Raw genomic sequence first — 21583 nt, forward strand, 5'->3', positions numbered from 1 at the left:
CCCAGAGGTACCCAGACTTTCCTGGGATCAGTTGCTAGTTTGGAATAAAACAAGAAGCCCACTGTTTAAAAATGTGCTCATTGGAAGCATCGCAAAGAAGGACAATGAGCCAGTCGCCGTGCCGTGCTCCTCGGTTTCTCCGTCAGATTCTCTCCTCACTCGTCACCACCGGTTTTCAGTCGTACATGTACTCCTTTTTGAATTTTAGTAATCCCTGTGAGCTGAAAGCTCAAGATTCAGACTCCTTTAAACACCCATAGTATGATCATCTCAGGTATACGGCTCTGGATGTGAGCACAAAAGACCCACCCACCCCCTGTGTCAGACAGAGTGGAACTGATGGGTGGGTCAAGCATGAACCAAGTAAACTTATTTTGAACCATTAATCATGAAAGGCTTCCTTTAGCCTCCATTTATAGGCCATGAGGGCTGTTGCAGTTTCTTGTGTTAATAAACACGCAAGGTTACCCTATCGGATAACACTCTGGTATGGTAGTTAATTTAATAGTGAGTAAATCTAACATGTTACAGCTAAGTGCTGGTGTAATGGGTACAACTTCGAGCTCATCTAAAATGTTCTTTTTATTATTATTATTATTAATTTGCAGGATCATGGTCCAAAACCAACAGTAAATACTGATGCAAGGTGAAAAGTTATTAAGCGACCAAAATATATCATCTTTATGAACTTTAGTAATAATTATATCAGTTGTGTTGTAAAAGTACCCTCTTGTAGTCCAGGGCCAATCAGAGATCACCAATAATTCTGGCATAGATTCTCTTGGGACAACAGCTGTCCCAGGTTTTTGTGCCTATACATCACGCTGATTTTAACATACACTATATAGACAAAAGTATTTATCTCTTTGAATTGCTGCAGGTGCACCTTGCCATGCAGTCTCCCTTTACAAACATTTGTGAATGAACAGGTTGTTCTAAAGAGCTCATAGAATTCGAGTGTGGTGCTGTAATAGGATGCAATCATCCCTCTGAGATATTACAGTATTTAAGTAGCCTTATTGCAAAGTGGAAGCAACAGCAACTAGTCTCCAGCCATGTAGTTGGAGAGCAGAGTCACCAGTGCTAAGGTGCATAGTGCCTAACAGTCGCCAATGTGTCTGCAGAGCTCCAGACTCCCTCCTATCATTAACATCAGCACAAAAACGGTGCAATGGGAGCTTCATAGTATGTGTTTCCATGGCCAAGAAGCTCCTATGTGGGTGGCCCAGTGCTTTTGTCCATATAATGTACTTCACTGGATCAGTGAGAACTTTGACCAACTAGTGATGCTGGAGGAAAGGCCAGTTGGCTCTCTTAAAATAAGTGGCACTCATCCTCTGGGGACCATGAAATTTTCTTTTCATTAAACATGGAGATATTTTGAGCACTGAAATTTAAATGAAAATTAGATTTTGTTTAACAAAATTTAGTTGTTGTTTTTTTTCTTCCCATCATTAAATCTGAGGCTTACGTTAAAGGCAGTTTGTTCACCTGTAGATAAATGATATTCCCAGCAGCATTATAAAGGTGGTCACTGAACAGCAGATGGTGCCAGAGCCTCAGCAAAAAATCTGGAATCTTCACAGCAGTGAGTGTGCATATGAAAATCCATCACCTTAAAAAAAACCTTCTTTACACGCACTTGTGGAGGTATAATTCACCTCAGTTTCTCACTGGTAAGGTAAGCTTGCACGGGCTTGATGTAACTAAGTACTGTACTCTCAGGAAAACTTAAGGAAAAATAAAAACTATTAAGCGCCAACGTTTTTGCTAATATGTTAATTCATCAAGAGCGAAATATTTTTTTTGTTTTGTTTTTAAATTCAGTGATGCTTTTGTCATGCAAAAAGCTCCAAAACTCCTGAAACGTGAGGCGGTTCCGTTTTATTTTTAAATAGTTATTACTTGTAATTTTTAAGATTTGGTTTTAAAACATAAATGATGCACAATGATGTCACCTTTGACTCTGGGTCACGTATCACTATTTTTCTGTTTTTCAAAAATCAGTCAATTCAATTCAATTCAATTTTATTTATATAGCGCCAAATCACAACAAAAGTCGCCTCAAGGCGCTTCAGTCAGTTAATTAGGAAATTAAATGAGCAATGGCAGAGTTCGTGAAGACTATTAATATCTCATCATCGTCTGCTTTTTAATATTTGGTAATTGTTATATTAAATTTCCTCGCCAATACTTTTGCTTTACGTTTTAAATTGAGGGCTTACTGCGTGGATTTGTTGCTTTTTTGATGAAACGACTCATTTTTGGGCAGTAAAAGCGCAGTTGCAGTCGGTCCCGTTCATTTAAGAAATGCACGGTATTATTTTATTGCACTTTGCAAAGCACAAATCTTGTGTTTTAATTTGTAAAGAGAAATATCAAATAAACCTAGCTGTGTTTATTTTTGTTTTAATGACCTTAACTGTTACATTACGGAAGCGTAGAGCTGCCACCCAGGCAAAAGAAAAATACAAGTGTATCACGTTATAACGTGAAACGTTTATTGTTCTAACAAGATACTTTTCACGTTTGTACAATATACCTTTCACGTTTGAACAACATAATATCACGTTATTACAATATACATAATTATCACGTTCGTACAATATAATTATCACGTTCGTACAATATAATTATCACGTTCGTACAATATAAATATCACGTTCGTACAATATAATTATCACGTTCGTACAATATAATTATCACGTTCGTACAATATAATTATCACGTTCGTACAATATAAATATTATATTGTACGAACGTGATAATTATATTGTACGAACGTGATATTTATATTGTACGAACGTGATAATTATGTATATTGTAATAACGTGATATTATGTTGTTCAAACGTGAAAGGTATATTGTACAAACGTGAAAGGTATATTGTACAAACGTGATAGTATATTGTACAAACGTGATAGTATATTGTACAAACGTGAAAAGTATCTTGTTAGAACAATAAACGTTTCACGTTATAACGTGATACACTTGTATTTTTCTTTTGCCTGGGTGGCAGCTCTACGCTTCCGTAGTTACATAAGTGGAAATCTGTAATTGGGCGGATAGGTTTCCTTAATTACAGCAGATTGCGTCCTCTTGTTATTTGTGACAAAGGGGATTACAGCAGGCCCGTTAGCTGAGCGCATGCGCACTGTGTACAGCCCAATATTGAGGATTCCCGTTACGTGGAAGCAAAGGAGATACACAATTTCCCATTTGTACCTTCAAAATAAAACTCACTGAAGCGCGGTGTTAACAAACCCTCTTTATAATTAGTGGTAGAACTAACAAATCAGGTGCTACTTCTTCCCGAGTAAAAGTCGGCTAAATGTGGAAAATGAGGTAGAAAAGGAAATTCCGCTTAAAATTTGGTGTTTTACAGAAGTGAGTACGGAGTGTAACCAAAGTTGTCAGTTCAAGATAAACATTTTAAAAGATCATATAAGCGCAATATATACAGACAATAATTCAAAGTTAAAATATCAATAACTAAGCCGACGAATAGGGAAGTAAAAATACCTGTCTCTATGGACGTCACAGTATCTGCCATTTTGATTTCAGGCATGAAGCTGGCACCTGTCCAGGGTTTTTTTTACCATCTTGATAACAGTCGCCTTCGACCACGGTAATCAGCTTCTACTCAGTTAGTAGTTAATGTTATGGTTTAACTGCTCTTTGAGTCGAGTTATGGCTTGGAAATGGCACAATGTACCAATTAGCATGCACTTGCTAGCGATTTATGGGCAAAATTTGCTTTGGTGAAAGAAAGACTAAAGGACAAGGGACTAAAGACTAAGTGTCCTTTTATTTAAATCAAACACAATATAATACACAATATAATGTGCGAAAAATTACATATTTTTATTTTGTAATTCATTTTTTAGAAGTAAACGTTATGCTCCTGGTCATCTTAATTAGGGGCTGGGGGTTGTTTTATGGCGCCCCCTGCTGCTTCGCTGGCTATGTTACAGGTCATGTGTGTACTTTTTTTTATTTTTTTATTTTGAAATCAAGAGAGCGGAACTTCTCGTTTTCCATCCGCAGCTTGACGCTGCTTGGGTAAGGAGAGGAGAGGAGGAGAGAGGAGCTCCGTCGGCGGACCAGGGAGCGCGTGGAGAGGAATCCCAGCAGCCCCCACCCCCCCTAGCCCCGGAGAGCGAGAGCCGGACCGGCTGGATCCCCCTCCTCCCTCGCCCGCTCCCCCCCTGCGGAGGAGGACCCGAGAGAGACCCACGTTGCCACGGGAGAGGCCTCGGTTCAGGTGAGGGTGCTGTTTTAAGCCGCTTCAGGCTGCTCTCCCCCTTGGCAGGCAGGTGCTGTGTGAAGGGCTGCCGGAGATGGAGAGTCGGCGATCAGCGAGTTAAATCTCGGTAGATTCGATATCCTGTTACTTACTTGTCGTATGATTTACACGGCCTCTGTGTGCAGGGCTGCCGAGCCGATAACGAGAGGTGATGATGGGGGGTGGGAGTGAACTCGTATTGCACCGGTGTGAAAGCAGCTTTTACTTTGCGCAAAAAGAGCGCTATATATTGTGCATCTTGGACGGGAGAGCCGCTCTTCCGGGCTTTACTGGTCTTGCCTGTGCATTTCAGGGCTTGCAGCATATCCACTGTTTCAAAGGTGCTTAGTCTTTTACATTCTCGTTTCATATTTACAATGCACAGCCACAGTTGCAGTAAATCTGTGTGGGAGCCATATCTGAGCGAGCTGCTGTTACCCTCACCAAATATCACTCACATCAGTAGTAATGGCTCCTGCTGGAAAATTAAAGCCTTTCTCAGTAAGTTTTCCTCTCAAACAGGGACTTTCTGCGTGACTCTGTGCTGCCTGTTTTTCTCCCCCACTCCACTCGGAGTAATAAATTAGTAATTGCACAACTATATTGTTCTGCAGAGAACCCAGAGGGGAGTGGATGCACATTAATAGTCTATGTTTGGACCACTTGCCAGATTTCAGGGTCTAAAAGTGGACACTCTCGGCATGTTTTTACTGGCATTCAACCTTAATCCGATTCATGCCAGGTAAGATGTGTAAACCCAATAATCGCTACTTCATATGTGCCATTATTGTTCATTAAAGAGAAGATAATGGTCAAAAATGTCAGCTTTTTGTCGGGTTTAACTAACACCTTATAATATTCCTAAACCACATAATGTAACATTTATCTATGTCATCATATAAGTGTCGTATGAGTAGCTAAAAGTGAAATAGTCTGGCCTGGGTGGACTTTGGGCATAAGTGTTGTGTGTTATGGCCAAGCCCACAGAAGCACAAGGAGATACTGCAGAGGGGAGATCACGATGCTGGGAGGATGGGGGAAGCTGGGATAGCCCTCCTCCGTGATGCAGGAGAGAGGTGGGGGCGGTGGATGAAGGATGGTCTGGCACACCCTTCCCTCTCCTCTCTCTCCCTCTCTTTCCGTGGTGTTCTGGTGCATTACTCCTCCCTGTTCACTTCAGAGCGTAATCAGTCTGTCAGCAGAAGCAGACTCAATCAGTCACTCCCTGACCACCACCACCACCACCACCACATCCAGATCCACCTGAACACACTCTGATATCTGACTACACATTCACTGTGGGGTGCCTCGGCTTTAAGCTCAAATCGGTTCAATAATCTTTATTTTCCGTTGTTGTTGTTGTTGTTGTTGTTGTTGTTGTTTTTGTGACTCAAAGTGTTGTCTATTCATACAAAACAAGATGGAAACGTGCAATACTCACATCACTCTTTAAGTTAACTACGCTACAGCCCACCTACACTGCATTTCTGCTCTACAATACACCCTTATCATCTCTAGTGTGTTAATTTCCTGCATGCGTCGTGAGCAACAGCTAAAAGAACAGAAGAACAGCCTCTTACTGTGATTCCAGGGTGTGTGTGGACTCATTTGCACATCATTATTCAGTGATGTTTTCTTCCCCCAGATCTGATTAGATACGTGTTTTTCTGACTAGCTTAGAAGACTCGTTGCCATTCAGTGCCGTGTCCCAGGAGCTGTCCGTGGTCCTTAGATTGCTGTGCGTAAATGCTAGCACTTGGGTGTGAATGGGGGAATGAGACATTTTGCAGAAAGCGCTTTCAGTGTTTAAGTAGAGTAGAAAAGCTTTATATAAAAACCAGTCTATTTAACATTAACCATTAATGCTCTTAAAGGAACTCTCTGTCTCTTTGCTGGTATAATATGGAGGTAATTTCATTGGCTCCTCTATCAAGATTCCACAGAAGAAGGTAGGCGTGCCCCAAGCTCCTAATTTGCTAACAGATTAAATGGAAATATGCCTACAGACTTAACAGCTTACCTGAGTGTGGGTAAGGTTAAGCAAAACGTACAGTAGAGTCATTGTTTGTGAGTTTACTCTGACACACAGAAAAACTTCTCATTTGGAAGTTGTAGGAGTGCAAAGACTGCATTTCGAGATCTACACATGACTTCATTTGAATTGTTTTAGTACAGACTTGTAGCAAAGCATGAAGTGGTGATAAAATAACCCATTTTTTTATCATTGAGCATGAATGTGTAAGTAATTTTTGCTTTATAAGACCTGATAACCACTTTATAACCATGTTATAAGCCAAACCTTTATCTTTTCCTAAACCTGACCGTGTAGTTTTTCATCCCTCACTGTGTCACTGATACTTGAATTTGGTCCAGCTCTTCCATTTCTCTCAGTCTCCATCTTATCAGACTCATCAGAGTCAGTCGCTCCAAAACAAATATTTCACTCACTATTTTCAGCCATTCATCTTGCCTTGGTGGATCTGGTTTGTGGCATCGCTTTGTGATGGCTTTCTTACAGGCTACTAACAAGATTTTAAACAGCTGTCTGTCTTCTCTTCTACTGACACAATATTTCCTTCCATATTACCTAAATATGGTACCTTGGTATATGAAAGCCCAGTATTTTGGCAATCACCAAAATTTCAAAAAATTGTACTGAATTCTTGAAAACCGCGTTCTCTTGAAGTATGTGATGATGTAGTGGATTGTTGTGTCTCCGTATTTGCAACCGTTCATCCTCAGAAATACTCACACGTTACTTTTCCCATTTCTGTTTAACATATAGTGTTGTAGTTCCTGTTCTCCTCATTGTTGGTATAATTTAGATATTATTCTATAATTGAAAATATCTGAAGTGGTCCTTTTTGTACATTGTAAAGCTTTGTTTTATGTCCTGAAACCAAAGGAAATCCCTTTAATTAATAAGCTATCAAAAAAGTAAACTTTTGTCTCTGGCATGAGCGTCAAAGTGATTCACTCCATCACCAACCCACCAAACCTCCAAATGCAGATTCTTTTTTCCTATGCAAGTGGAAAATGTGCATTCTGTAGATATGAGGGCGGACTGCTGAAGAAAATGTGTTCAAGGACTCAAAAATCATGTAGAACCTGACTTGACTTCACTTTTCCCAAGTAGGGAAACTTGTTGCGCAGCAGCTTGTGTGAGATTAAAACCAACAATGCACAAAAATGTTAATTAATTTTATTCCAATGAAATGAATTTACTTATAGCAGAAAGTTTTAAATCTTTGGAAGTTTTGACTTTCTTCCCAAGCAGAAGTCCTGAAATTCTTCTGGTGAAGGATATTTCTTTCTGGCTTAATGCATCTGCCACAAAACTGAAATTAGTAAATTAAAAAATATGAGTCTGCATTGATTATTTTTTAATATGTTATTAACTTAAAATAGGCTGCTGTGATTATTAAAAAATTAGGTTAGGTTTATGGATTAAAACACTAACGGGTTAGTGTTTAGAAATGTCATGGTTTGAAAGCTCAGATTTCTTGGTTGACATGGTGACACAGCCCCCGAATTTATCCGGACAAGCTGCAGAAAGAAAATATGCCAGACTTTTTGCTAAAAACACATTACACACAAATCCCTGTCGACTATCAAGAAAAACACGTGACATTTTGTGTCCAGGAACGCGAACAAAGATTGACTCTTTTGTGATTGTTTCAGTGTGGTCCCACCCAGTGCTGTGTAACAGGAGCTCTCCGTGGTCCTTAGACGAATACTCTTCATGGTGCTGCAGAAGAGGCTCGACAGAAGGAGGCTGGAGTCAAAAAAGAAAATAATGCGATACTCTTTGCATTAATTTTTCACTAGAGGGCTGTCAGTGTTTTCTCATTATAAATCCAGTGCACCTGCTTCTTTAACAGCGGTGCTCTTTCACCCCCTCCTTAAAGCTCAAACTTGCTTAATGTTTTGGTTGATGTAAGCAGAGAGAGCATTCCTACAGTAAGATCAATCTGGAGGAAGCCTAACAGTGTTTCTTATAAATGAAGTTTAAGAAAATCACTGCAAAACAAAACATGTTGTTGAATTCAGTTATCTGCATGATGTTGGTAACTTAATGAATAATCAATAAGTGTGGATACAATAATAACCCAACTGCAGATTAATTTTTTCAATTAGTTTGGCATTCACATATGTCAAAATCTTGCCATTTTGCCATCATTGATACTCTGCGATGCCTCGGCCAGCACTGGGCAGCACCGGTCGAATGACATCAATGTTGACATCTGCTGACCAGCAGCTCTTCCTGCTCAGTAATGCAGGCATAGCACAATGAAGCAAGGGCAGCTGGCAGTCTGCACCTTCGCTCGTATTCAGCCATTTGTTCATGTGTGTTGTTCACTCACAGCGAAGATCATAGATCATTCTGGGACTGCAATCAGTTTATTATCACCTCTCCACCAAAATCTGTAACCTCACAAGATGTCAGGCTTCTAACACTGTTGTGTAAACAAACAGGGGAAAAAGCTCAGTGTCAGAAATGAGGAAAAAGCGAACATTGTGAATAATTTGTTTTCCGAGATCAACAGTTTAGAGCGCAGTTGAAGATTAATATTTGCTGCTGGAAGCAATGCATTAAACAACATGTTGTTATTACATCAGCGTTGCTCACATTTGTCAGAAAGGGCCCTTTGTTTCCTCATTCTTATTGATCGCTGATTGGCTGACTTTTCCCTCCAGCGTTTCACCTCTCTCCAGTGCATGAGCCGTCGTTTTCTTAATCACGTCTCCATTGTTTTGGGGGAGAGATTTGTGCTTTGTGTCAGCTGGGAATTCTTTAACTGTCATTTTGTCCTTTCAAAAGTCTTCCTCCTCCTCCACACGCCTCCTCAGCTGCATCAGGATTTACCTCATTTATTCATTCTGACTGCTTTCACTTCCAAACAAAATCTGCCACGGTCACTTCTAATGGTTGAATTTTGATAATTCTATTGAATGATGGAAATGCCATCCTCCTATTATTCACAGTTTCTTGGTTGTGTTGTCTTTGTAATTTCTGAAGAGGCAGAGAAACCAAATGGGCTGCTTTTAGCCTCTTGATGACTACCAGAGTCTGCCCTGCCTCCACTCGCTTGCTTCACCCTTTGTTCCCATAGCGTAGGCAGTTCTTACTGAGTTTCCATCGGAGAAACCTCCCATCTGCTTTCTTTCCGCACTCGTAGGAGGGCTGAAGTCTTAAATCATCATAAAGCACGTCTTCCCAAACATCTGCCTGCAGTCCAACAGCATTTCTTCCACATCAGAGCTCCTGTGGCCACTAGTAGACCTTTTTCAAAGCAGACGTTTTCAAATGTCATTACGGGAAAATCACATGTGCATTAATGGTGGTTGTGCTCCACTTAGGGAGGGCCCTGCTATTGTGTACACTGATTCGCTGTCATTGCTCAGGGGGACACTTAATGGAACAGAACCACTGTTAAAGAGAAGCCTGTTAATCTCATTTTTAGGTCCATGTTGTTATTCTTCTGCTAGAGAGCTCTGCGAGATTGACAGTACTAAATAATCCTGATTTACTTTTACAGTGGGGCTACAGTGGCCCATTAGCTCATCCTCTATCTGTGCCAGAACTGGAGTTCAGCTCAGTTCAGCTCCATGTCGCATTGATGTGTGTATAGGTAACAGTCCAAAAAACAAACAAAGAAGATGAGTTTTAATTTTAGACTGATCAGGAAGACACAGCAACACAGGATTGTTCCAAGGATGTAAATTAAAATATATATTTAGGGACAGCAATTGATGAAAACCACAAGTGTCATTTACAAGAAAGGATCCCGAGGCTTATACTTCAAGTAAAAGCTGTGGCAGCTTGAAAAGAACCAGACCTGCAGACGTTTTATTTCTGATCTTCATCATGTATCAATCGGAGAGAAAGAGGCGATTCCAATAAACCAGTCAGAGTGATCCTTTTGAAATAAATCTTAAGTCCTCACCTATCAGTTCCTGCTACCTGTGTCAGTTAAACAGCAGTTAGAAGCCTAGACCTCCCTCTCCCCAGCCACCTCCTCCAGCTTATCTGGGGGAACACCAGGGCGTTCCCTGGCCAGCCGAGAGATGTAATTTCTCCAGCGTGTCCTGTGTCTGCACCAGGGTCTCCTCCCGGTAGGACATGCCCGGAAAACCTCACCCAGGAGGCGCCCAGGAGGCATCCTTGTCAGATGCCCAAACCAACTCAACTGGCTCCTTTCGGTGTGGAGGAGCAGCAAGACAACAACACAGAGTGATGCAACTATGTTAGTCCAGAGTGGTGGGAAAGGGGGTGAGCCACTCTAAGTGATGGTGATGCACTGCCATCAGGACGGAGATTTTTGCAAATCTCGTGTGGACAGAGTGCTTTTATACCTTTTCATATTTATTTATCATTTATTATCATTTATTATATAATATTGTTTATATATTAATTTAACTCTGATGAATAAATCCAGGTGCTAGTTGTGCTTTGATTCTCCTGTTGCTGCTGTTGCTGTGCAGCTCATTAATGTCAATGTAGAGCTGTAACGTCTTCTTCACTGCAGTTGCCACAAACATACATGAAATTTCTATAGTATGTCAAGTGTTTACCTTAGCTTTAGAGTGTATTTGTCAAATGGGTTGGGTATTTGTGTGTGTATATGTGCATATAGTTATCTTGGAAAGGGATTTTGTGATAGGGGCATTAGATACGGCCCATTATGGTGAAGAGGGAGCTGAATGTAGCTGAGGTGGTTTGGGCATCTGACGAGGATGGCACGTCTTACCAGGAGAAGAAGTGGCTGAGCTCAGTCATTCGACAGGGACTTGGAGTAGAGCCGCTGCTCCTCCACATCGAAAGGAGTCAGTTGAGGTAGTTCGTGCATCTGACTAGGATTCCACCTGATAGCCTCCTAGGTGAGGTATTCTGGGCATGTCCTAATAGGAGGAGGCCAAGGGTCAGACCCAGGACTCACTGGAAAGATTATGTCTGAGCTGGCTTGGGAACGTCTTGGTGTCCCCCAATGACCCGAACCCAGATAAGCGGCAGAAAATGTATGAATGGATTATCCAGTAGCGGATTAAAGCAGTAGTTGTTCTCTCAGATGAATAAAAAGAAGCAAAAGTGCTAAAATAGGTGGCAAATGTACCAGCATAGGAGACTGTATGGGAAGTGCAGGCGTCAAGTTTATGGATCGTCCTGCTTCACAGAACAGAGAATTTGTTTGAAAATTAGATTTAAATGCACCACATACTGACAGATAATCATAGTAGAAACCTCGCAGCTTTCATTTTCAGCAGTGATTGTTGCTGTTCTTGCCACAGTAGTGAAGAAATGCAGCCCAGCAGCTTCTCAGGATTCGTTCTCTGCAGGTGATCCTGTTGGCAGTCCACAGAGGCCAGATGACAGCATGGTTTTCCCCATTGCAGTCACGAGCCAAGTCACCAGGCCATCTGTCAGACTTTGCTTCCAACTGCGACCTCCTCATTCCCCCAGGAATTTACTTTATCACTCACTCAAGAGTGAGATAGCTTGTTAATTCCTCTAAAGTGAACTTACTGGCTATTTTCTTTAATTAAGGTTAGAGACTAATCAGATACAGGCTGTAGGTAATGTGACATATCTGAAAGCCACACTTGCAGCAGGATGTTTAAAGTTTGCTTGGAACATATGAATGTCTGCTGAAAGCATGAGATTTCTCAAAGTGTCAGAAAAAGTTAGTCCTTAAATCCTTCAGGTTAATCATGTTTGAAAGGTACTGTGGTTAGATTTCATTTAGCTGCTGACGTACTTTCAGTGGGGCTGCTCTCAATTTTCTGTTCTCCTCATTTTCCCAAAGATATTAGATGTCATTGAGCACTGCTGGAAGGTGAACAGGTCATCTCAGCCCAATTAAAAAACACTTTATGTTAATAGCAGTGCTGCGTAGTAATCTGGCATAAAGAGACATAAGCAGGATTTGGTTTTATTACTTTACTATACTGAGAAATACTGAGACATTTTACATTATACATTAATACCACAGGCACATGCACACATGTTTTGTTCTCCAGTCTTCAGTTGTTGTTGAATGTATTAGGTCATTTTTCGGCAGAAAATGCTGATTTACTGCTTCAGAGTTGACCTTGTTCAGATGCAGATTGGTTCAGTACCAAGTTTAACAGGGATACATTTCCATTTCTCTGAGCAGGTTTTTCTCCGCACGCTTCTGTTTGCAGCATGATCCAAACAACATCACAAGAGCATTTCATCTGTGAGTTTTAAGATGATTTAAGATGAGTTTGAAAAGCTGTAGCGGAATAAGCCCTCCCACTTAATCTGAACATCTCCCCCTTGACTCTGTGTTGGAGCACAGCGTCACTTAAAAGCTGAGCCCTACAAAGACTCGAGTGCCTCAAGCAGCTGGATTATACACTGGTGTCTTTTTAGCATTCAGAACGCGTTAGCTTTAAAGCAGCAGGCTCTCATAATGCACCCGAGAGTGCATCTGACAGGTTATGTGTATTGTTTGATTTGCCAAGTATAAGCAACTAAAACGTACAGGCTCAAATATGTGCACGCCCTCACTTAAATATTTTATAGAGTGATGCTGAAAGTTTACAGTGTACCAACTGTCAAGCATAGTGTTGGCAGCATCATGCTTTGGGGATGTTTTGCAGCCGCTAGTATCAGTATATAAATGAAGGAGGACTAATACGGTTGGGTATCGTCACTGATTTCTAGAATGGATTTGATTCTGATTCACAAGGTCCCGATTCGATCGATTCGATTTGAATCTGGAAAATTTTGCCTCAGACAGTCAGAAATATTATAATTCTGATCATTTATTAGTACATATCCATATTTTTATATCTATAAAAAGAAAGCTGACACTTCTGAGACTTTATCAAAGGTGTAAGCATCACAGCAGATGCCGTTGCGTCAAAGTAACTGAGCATAAAACAGAAAAACATGAAGGAGATTTTCCTGGCCTGGCTTTTTATAGCAGAAAACCTTAAAAATATTCTGCAATACAACAAAAAATAAAGAAAACCATAAATTAACATATAAACATTACCAGATGCTGCTGAAGTGAAGCAGAGCAAAGTTACAGAGGTTTAATCAGAGACACAGCTAAGCAGTTTGCAATTTCGCATAATTTTAAAAAGTTTAAATTTCTTCAGTATTGAACAGCAGACATGAGACTTTCTTCTTGGAAGTCAGTTAAATTAAAAGAAAAAAAAAACAGTGGCCGACAGCGCTGTACATAATGGTAGACTGGTGGGTAATAAGCAAGCGAATAATGCAGAAAACAGAGATTTTTAGATGGGAAACTGTCTTGAAGTACACTGAGAGAGAGTTGTGCATGAAGTGTTATTTTATCGTGGTGGAAGCAAAACAGCAAGAGTAAGAGGGAATTCATGGCGATGTTTGTGTGAAGCTAAATGTGAAGCGTAGTTTGGATCTTCTTTTGCTGCTGGTTTGGTTGGATAGTGATGAAACCTGCAGCTTCAGAATCTAGCACAAAAAAGACGTAAACACAAAGACCGGACCGCCGACGTACCAGAATCAGTGGGATATCGGCTCTCAGCCCCGATGGCGTGTCCGTGTACGTGCCGTCGGGTGAGAAAGCCGACATCTCACTGATTCTGATGCGTCGGCGGGTCTGTGCTTTGTGTTAACCTCTTTGTGCAGAATCTGTGTATCCGTGTCTCATTTACTGTTTTAGCTGTTCGGTGGTTGTCAAAATTTAACCTGAGATTCTGGCGTTTCGGGCAAAATACATTTCTATTTAAAAATTGATTCAGGATTTTAATAAATCGATATCACGTTATTCAAGCTAGAATTGATTTTAATTAGAAAATCGATTATCAAAACCCACTCATAAGGACTACCTCCAAATTCTTCACTTCAGCTTCCCCTCAGCTCATCAGCTCGATATAATGTGAACAGATTTGGTTGTTCAGACAGGGTAATGATTCCAAACATGTATTAAAACTGGTTTTACAATGGATAAAGCTGGCTAACATTAAGCTTGCAGAATAACACTTCCAAGGCCCCAAACCATGCTAGGCCACATCTATGCTAGGAAACCAACAAAATTCAATAAATTTTATTAATTCCACCAAGAAGAGGTCAAAGGTCAGAAAGCCACCCAGAAACTTGGTGATGGCTACCATAAGTGTCTGGTCGATGCACAGGGACATTTAACCAAATATGTGGAAGTATATGCATATCTTTGAGTCTGTGTTCTTTTGATCCTGTGTGGATTATAGAAAATCCAAAATAAATTTGAACCCAATTTTATTTTAAGTCATTAAAGATGTAGGCTGTTCAATCATTGCACCCTTGAAAACAAGAACAGTTCAAGGAATTAATCAAAATCAAATCAAAAGCCCCAAATTATCAGGACCTTCATGTCCATGAGGAGTGCATGTTATCTTCTGACCACAACCATAGTAATACGAATCCAGTGTTTATCAGCATCAACTGTAATTATTAATATTTGTGTTTTTCTCCTGGTGTTGATATTTCTTTGTTTACATTTCTTCCTGCCAGCAGTCATTTTTTGATAAGTGTTCAGGGTCTAATAATGGTTCGTGGCACTGTACTAATTATATGTGCATCTTGGCAAATCAATCAAAATAAAGCAGGATGTCACATTAACCTTGAGTGCAACAAGACTTATTGATCTGCATGATCTGCATTTGTCTTCTCCTGACTTCTACCTGTCAATAAGACCTTTCCACACACGCAGTACTGTTCTTAATTAATATTAAGAACATTATAAGAACAAAATATTTAGAAAATTAATGTTTTCCATAGTTTACTAATTTGAGGTACAACCACAGCTAGATTCAACATTAAAACAGTCTTTAACCTGCCAGTTCCCAAGCACTCAGAGTCTGTGTAATAGCAATGTAAGAGCAGTGCCAGTGTGCAGTCTTCTACTGCTCTTAGACTGGAACGTATAAAATGAATTGATCAGAGGTGTATGCCTCCAAGTTACGGATTAGCTAAATGCCATCCCATCTCAAGTCAATGATTCCCAGTGTGGGGATTGAGAGTCTCTTCGTGGGTACGCAGGGTTAAGCTGCAACATTAAGACTTTGGGTATTTATTTCCAAACTTTTCTTAATGTGTAAAATATTAGATTAGCTTATTATGATTAGACATGTGAGGTGAGACAATATAAGAACTTTGAACTTCCTGTTTTAAGGAAACATCAGAGGAACTACTTTGTGACACTATAGCTGGGTAAATAATAAGGTGAGTTAATCAATAATAATTAAAAAAAATTCTGCCGTCAGACAAAATAAGAAAATATATTTTTATCACCAGTCAATAAACTCAGTTTCTAATCAGCCAGTATGATTTTGCCTTAAATGCCTTACAGCGAGGCTCTGATTTCATAAGTTGTCAATAGTTCTGCTGGCAGAGGTATTGATTATGATGTGACACTGATAAAAAAGGACATATGCAAATTGCTGACCATGAAAAGTTCAGACATGAATAATTCTGTGCATCTGAAAAGCATATTGACTTTTTCTGAGTTTTTAATTAAATATAAAGAGTTGTCAGTTGTGTTGAGTCCAGTGCTAAGGGATAGCTACCTGTTTCTGACATTCTGACAGTAAAACTAATAAATATGATGAGTTATTTAAAAACAGTCGGTAAGATGAAAACCCTATTAGATATTGCTGAAGTCCGACTTTTAAAGTTGACCTTGTGTACTTTGTTGTTTTATTTTCTATCGTGTTCATATGTTGTAAGTAATCTCTGTGAGGCAAAAAGGCTCAGTTTCAGACAGTTCTTTTCTACTCTTGGCTCTTTATGATGTCATTAAGAAGGCATATCGCTAATATGACTATTTCAGGCACATAGTTAATGCAAAGCTACTCTAGTAAACTCCAAAAATAAGAATATGGATACGATAATAATAGATCACATTTAATAAGTAGTTTGCTAAGAAAACATGCACTTCTAGCTGTAACTGATGTCACCTTTGGTTATTGTGTCTTTTATCAATAAGGGGCCATATCTACCTGAAAGTGGCATATATTATATTTTTACGTGTGCTGATGCTCAGAAATTTGAGCTCTGAGGCTTAGCGATACCACACATTTTGGGGCTGATACTGATATTTGACTGCTTTCACTGTGAATAATATTAATCTGAAGTGTGAAGGAGTAACAGACAGAAGTGTGAGGTGGAAGCTCCGAACAGCTAGAAAACAAGATATTTTTAAATCGCTGGTGGAGACCAAAATGGAGCTAAAAAGAATGAAGAAAAGTATTTTAATTATTAGTATGGAAGAAATGTGGCTCCAAATAAATTATAACATTGTTTTGTGTTTGCTTAATGTGTAAATAAATCATTTTGTATCGATGTGTAGCCTAGTGATGTTAAGTAAGCACTTAGTGATATGTAGAACGGTGTGCCATTTATTCAGTGTCTCAGTATTGATTATCCCTTCAATAGTTCTTAGTTTGCCTCCTCCCTCACTCACCGGTTCCCCTGCTTGCCCTGAGCTGATCAATGTATGTGTGACTCCTTTAATGCATAGCAGTGATAATTAGGCCCAGGAGGATATCAGTGAATTGACAGATTAATCATTTTGACCCAGTGAAGCCTGGCTGTGCTCAAGGCAGCAGCGCACATCGACTTTCTGTTTCCACTGAGAGCTTTCGCTGCTAAGGTATTACCGTCTGCTGGATTCGGCTGTCAGTCTGCTGGGATGACTGTGAGTTGAAAACCAGATGAGCAGGAAGGAAATTTATTTTCAGAAATTACACAAGATGGTGCTTTTTCAGAGAGGATGCTGAAATGTGTGTGTGAAAGTCAATGATAGAAGAGGAGGGTGGTGTGATGACAGGATGCAGATCTGTACTTCATTGCCATCTGCGTTGTGTCCTCCAGGGCTGCAGCATGTTCACTTCAGTGAAGGCCTTCGAGGGGCAGCAGTACTCCACCCTGAAGAGGCAGTGCTTGCAGAGTGGCCTGCTCTTCGAGGACCCCCGCTTCCCCGCCACAGACGACTCGCTCTTTTACCAGGGTAACAGGATCGGACGTGTCGTCTGGAAGAGGCCTCGGGTAGGTCGGCTTGTTTCAGCAAAACAAAAAGTGATAAATCTGATTAAAAGTGCAGCATTAAAGGTTTACTGCTGCTGATGAATATAAATATACAGGTATTAATTTTACAGTTCACCAAACTGCTAATGAAATGTGTTTTAAATTTTTTTAATCCATTTATTTATTTTTATATGAGGAAAAGTATCTGTAGGTAAGCACTGAACCAAACAAGAGTGTTGATATCTGTGCTGTACTGGATGAAATCACTGGATTGTAGGGGCGTGTCCAGAGGGGGGCGAACAGAGGGGCACTGCCCCTTTGATAAAATGATCTAAAAATATGTTACACTATATTTTTATAGCTGAAGTTACCCAGCAGTTAATAAGAAACTAAAATAATCTCCAGCTGAAAATCAATAATTATCTAAAGATTAAATAATATAGTCTGTAATGCATATCATTCTTAGTAATTACTACTTTTACTTTCGGTACTTATATTTTGAATAAAAACAAACCTCATGGATTGGTTACTGATTGGCTAATAATATAATTACCATAAAGAATGACATAAAAACTTGGTTTCGAGTAACACATTTGGTGCATTTTAGGTATTGTTTAGTTTTAAAACTGCTAAGGCGTAGAGTGTCTGTGTCCAGATATGAATTGTCAATAAATAATAAAACTGTACAATCATTCCACCATGAAAAAAGAACAGTTCAAACAAATCATTAAAAGCCTCAAATTACCAAGACATTCATCTTGGTGAACAAATGTACATTTCTGACCACAATGGCTTAGGTAGAATACAAACTCTGCGATATCTGAGAAGATTCAAATATGATAAATGGTACCGAACACTCCTAACCACCACTTTAACTTTTTTACAGTTAACTCTTTCATTCCTTTAAGGCACACTAAATACAACAAACATTTCTGGACTCAACCAATCAGCATTTGTGGCCAGTGTTTCCAATTCTACCAGTAAGAAGCCTCAATAAGCTTCAGCTTCACTGAAATTCGACCTCTTTTTTTTGCCTGTATTATTTAAATGCCTGTAGAAAAGCAGCTCCGGTAATTCTAACATGTATGTTCGCACAGAAGGAGTAACAAGCTGTTATTCTTGGTCCAAGATCAGTTCACCCACTGAAAGATATGTGGGAGCAATGTGCGTTTGAATCTCTGGAAATAATTTGTGCTAAGATGTTGCTAACTAACTGTTGTTGTTGGTGCTTGGTAGTAGTAACATTTATCACTGTATTTCCATGAGGTTAACCCAGATTTTCATGAAATGAGGATGAACTGTCTAAGTGTGAATGCAACTAAATACATGTAAATATTCAATGATTGCAGTAGATAAATACAAGTTTGAGTTACTTTGCGCATTGGATATTATATAGCTAGCTACTATTACTAAATGTTAACTCCATATTAACTCTTTCTTATTTTTTTATTATTGATATATTTTCATTCAATTACTATTTCTATAAATATTATGCTACATGTAGTTTCAGTAAATCTGTGTTAACCCACAGTTACATGCTCTATTTGCTAACTCTTAATGTGGCAGAATTATTGAATTTTTCCAGAGTATTACTGTTATTATTTTCCACACTTACATTTTAAATGTAAGTTTAAATTATTCTACTTTCTAATTCTAATTATACGCAGTTCATTGTAGTTCAAAATATTATGGTATTAATAAAATGAGATTTCTGTTAACCTCACATGATGTGTAACATCTATTCGCTCCATTCGCTTCCGCTTATCCTTTTCAGGGTCGCGGGGGGCGCTGGAGCCTATCCCAGCTGTCATAGGGCGAGAGGCGGGGTACACCCTGGACAGGTCGCCAGTCTGTCGCAGGGCCAACACACAGGGACAGACAACCATTCACGCTCACATTCACTCGCACATTCACACCTAATGGCAATTTGGATTTTCCAATTAACCTATCCCCACAAGCTGCATGTCTTTGGACGGTGGGAGGAAGCCGGAGTACCCGGCGAGAACCCACGCAAACACGGGGAGAACATGCAAACTCCACACAGAAAGACCCCGGCCTGATGTTGGAATTGAACTCAGGACCTTCTTGCTGTGCGGCAACAGTGCTAACCACCGTGCCACCGTGCTGCCCCCTGTAACATCTAAACAAGTATAAATTATTGACTTGTATAAAAAGACGTGTATATATTTGTCAAAATCATTTTTTATGTTTCTGTAATGGTTAGCCCACCAGATAGCAGATTTTTAATGATCAAATTTAATCATTGATTTTATTGCCTTGTTATCGGTCCGCTCTCAGCCCTTGGTAGTTTTTTCATTTCTCATGTAACTTCTTCCTGATGTTAACTTGGTATCGCTACATCTATCATCTGTCTTCCTCTGCTTATCTACAACTACTATGTCCGGTTGGTTAGCCATCACCACTTTGACTGAGCTAAAATCCTTCTAGATACAAGACATTCTCAACCACCCTATCCCATTTTGACCTCAGGACTTACCATGTAAGCCACTTGATTATGCCGCTCCATGTATGCCCTGCTAGCTAGCATCTTCCACCCTGCTGGTACGTGCTGGATTGTTTCATGGGGATCTTTGAACAGTCTGCACCTGAGGTTTTGCCTGGATCTTGTGCTTAGAGCTTGTTACTGTGCTGCCATGATTAGTGCCTCTGTGCTGTCTTTAAGTCCAGCTTTATCCAGTCATTGGTAGGATTTCTCGACGTCAGCTACTTCTTCTATTTGCCGGTGGTACATGCCTTGCAGGGACCTGTTCTTCCTTGATGGTTCCTGTTCTTACTCCTCTTTTTTCTCAGGTTTCTGCTGCCTGAGGTATTCACTAAGCATGCTATCAGCCATGGCCGCTTTCCTAATGTACTCATAGATCGTTGTTGTTTTATCCTGGATAGTGGTTCTGATACTCACTAGACCTTCCTTCCTCTTACCATACAGTCTCAGGGCCCTGGACTTGAGGTGAAACCCTCCATGCATGGAAAGGAGCTTCCTTGACTTCATTTATGGACATTTGTGGTTTGATTTCTTTGTGCAGTTTATATATACATATGAGGGAAGTAAACGTGTGAAACTGAACATACTGCACGTTGGGGTTACACTGAAGTCACTGACAGTTCAGCAGTGTCACAGATTTTTGGGAAGATGCTGTGTTTCAGTGTGTGTGTGTCTGTGTGTGTGCGGAGCGCTCTGAAAAGACGGGGAGAAGCTTAACCGAATGGCACCGAGGGTGTGTAGAGATCTCTTGTAGAGATTTGCGAGCGATGCATGGGTCTGTGCCGGCGATGTTTTGTGCTATTTCATGACACACTGGAGGGCCTTTTTGTGAGCTTTGGTGTTGCTACTGTACCAGGTTGTCACACAGATCGCTTTATTGTGCATCTGTAAATGCTGACAAGCAGTTTTTAGGCAAAGTTGGCTCTCCTTAACCTCCTAAGAAATGAAAGCACTGTTGTGCCTTACCCATGACTGCTGAGGTATTGTCATTCCAGGCAATATGAAACCTAAAGCTGAAGACTCCATGAGTTCTGTGTGTAGGGTTGTTTTTGCAGCCCTACATCTATATCTCTTTGGTCTTTGTGATGTTTAAGACCAAGTTATTATTGATTCATGATGATGTCCCTGTATACATGCCTATTGTTAGCAGTTATAAGTGTGATGACTGTCGTATCGTCTGCAAACTTGTTGCAAATACAACAAGAGCTAAAATTTGGGGTCTGAGCATGCAATTTGGTAAATCTACAAAATGCAATCTGAATTCAATTCTTATACAAGAAACTTTACCCACAACTTCACAGTTTATATGTTCAGAATAATTTACTCCTCAGCATACATACGTGTAAATAACAACCTATTCCCTGGACAGTCAGTGAGGCACAGCCGATGCCCTGCAGCAATATTTTATTCTGGACATAAATAGTGAGCAGTGTTTGCACCTGTAAAAACACTCGCACTGGGGAGTTATCAGTGCCAAAGGTGCTTGCAGAACAAGAGTTTTGTGACATAGAGAAAGACTAAACATTTATAATTCAACACTAACATCAGTTGTAATCAGTCATTGCTCTACTGCACTCTCTAGTCTCCTGTATAAGCTGGCACCACGCGTGTCTTTCGGTGGTGGATGATATCAGATGTAGGGCCTCAGGATTTACTGAGCCGAGTCCCCCGCCACTGTTATCCTCCTCTCACAGCACGTCGTGGTTCTGGATGCTGTAACCTCCTTCTGCCTGTGTACCGCTGCAGCATGCAGCCAGCGTGCATTGCCATGGAAACT

At 40.2% G+C, this 21583-nt stretch overlaps 1 protein-coding gene across 4 annotated transcripts in view; it reads left to right on the forward strand.

Moving 5' to 3' along the window:
• Nucleotides 1-4078: 4078 nt before the first annotated feature.
• The window catches only part of capn5b (calpain 5b), a 62759-nt gene continuing 45254 nt past the window's right edge, over nt 4079-21583 (forward strand). For all 4 annotated transcript variants that reach the window (XM_035905340.2, XM_006785107.2, XM_006785108.3 and 1 more), the window contains exons 1-2: nt 4079-4264; nt 17151-17324. In XM_035905340.2, the coding sequence (XP_035761233.2) occupies nt 17160-17324 (165 nt within the window). In that variant the 5' untranslated portion in view covers nt 4079-4264; nt 17151-17159. The remainder of the gene's footprint in view (nt 4265-17150; nt 17325-21583) is intronic.

Source organism: Neolamprologus brichardi, chromosome 10, assembly GCF_056152115.1.
Source record: "Neolamprologus brichardi isolate AB-2024 chromosome 10, ASM5615211v1, whole genome shotgun sequence".
NCBI classification, from domain to species: Eukaryota; Metazoa; Chordata; class Actinopteri; order Cichliformes; family Cichlidae; genus Neolamprologus; species Neolamprologus brichardi.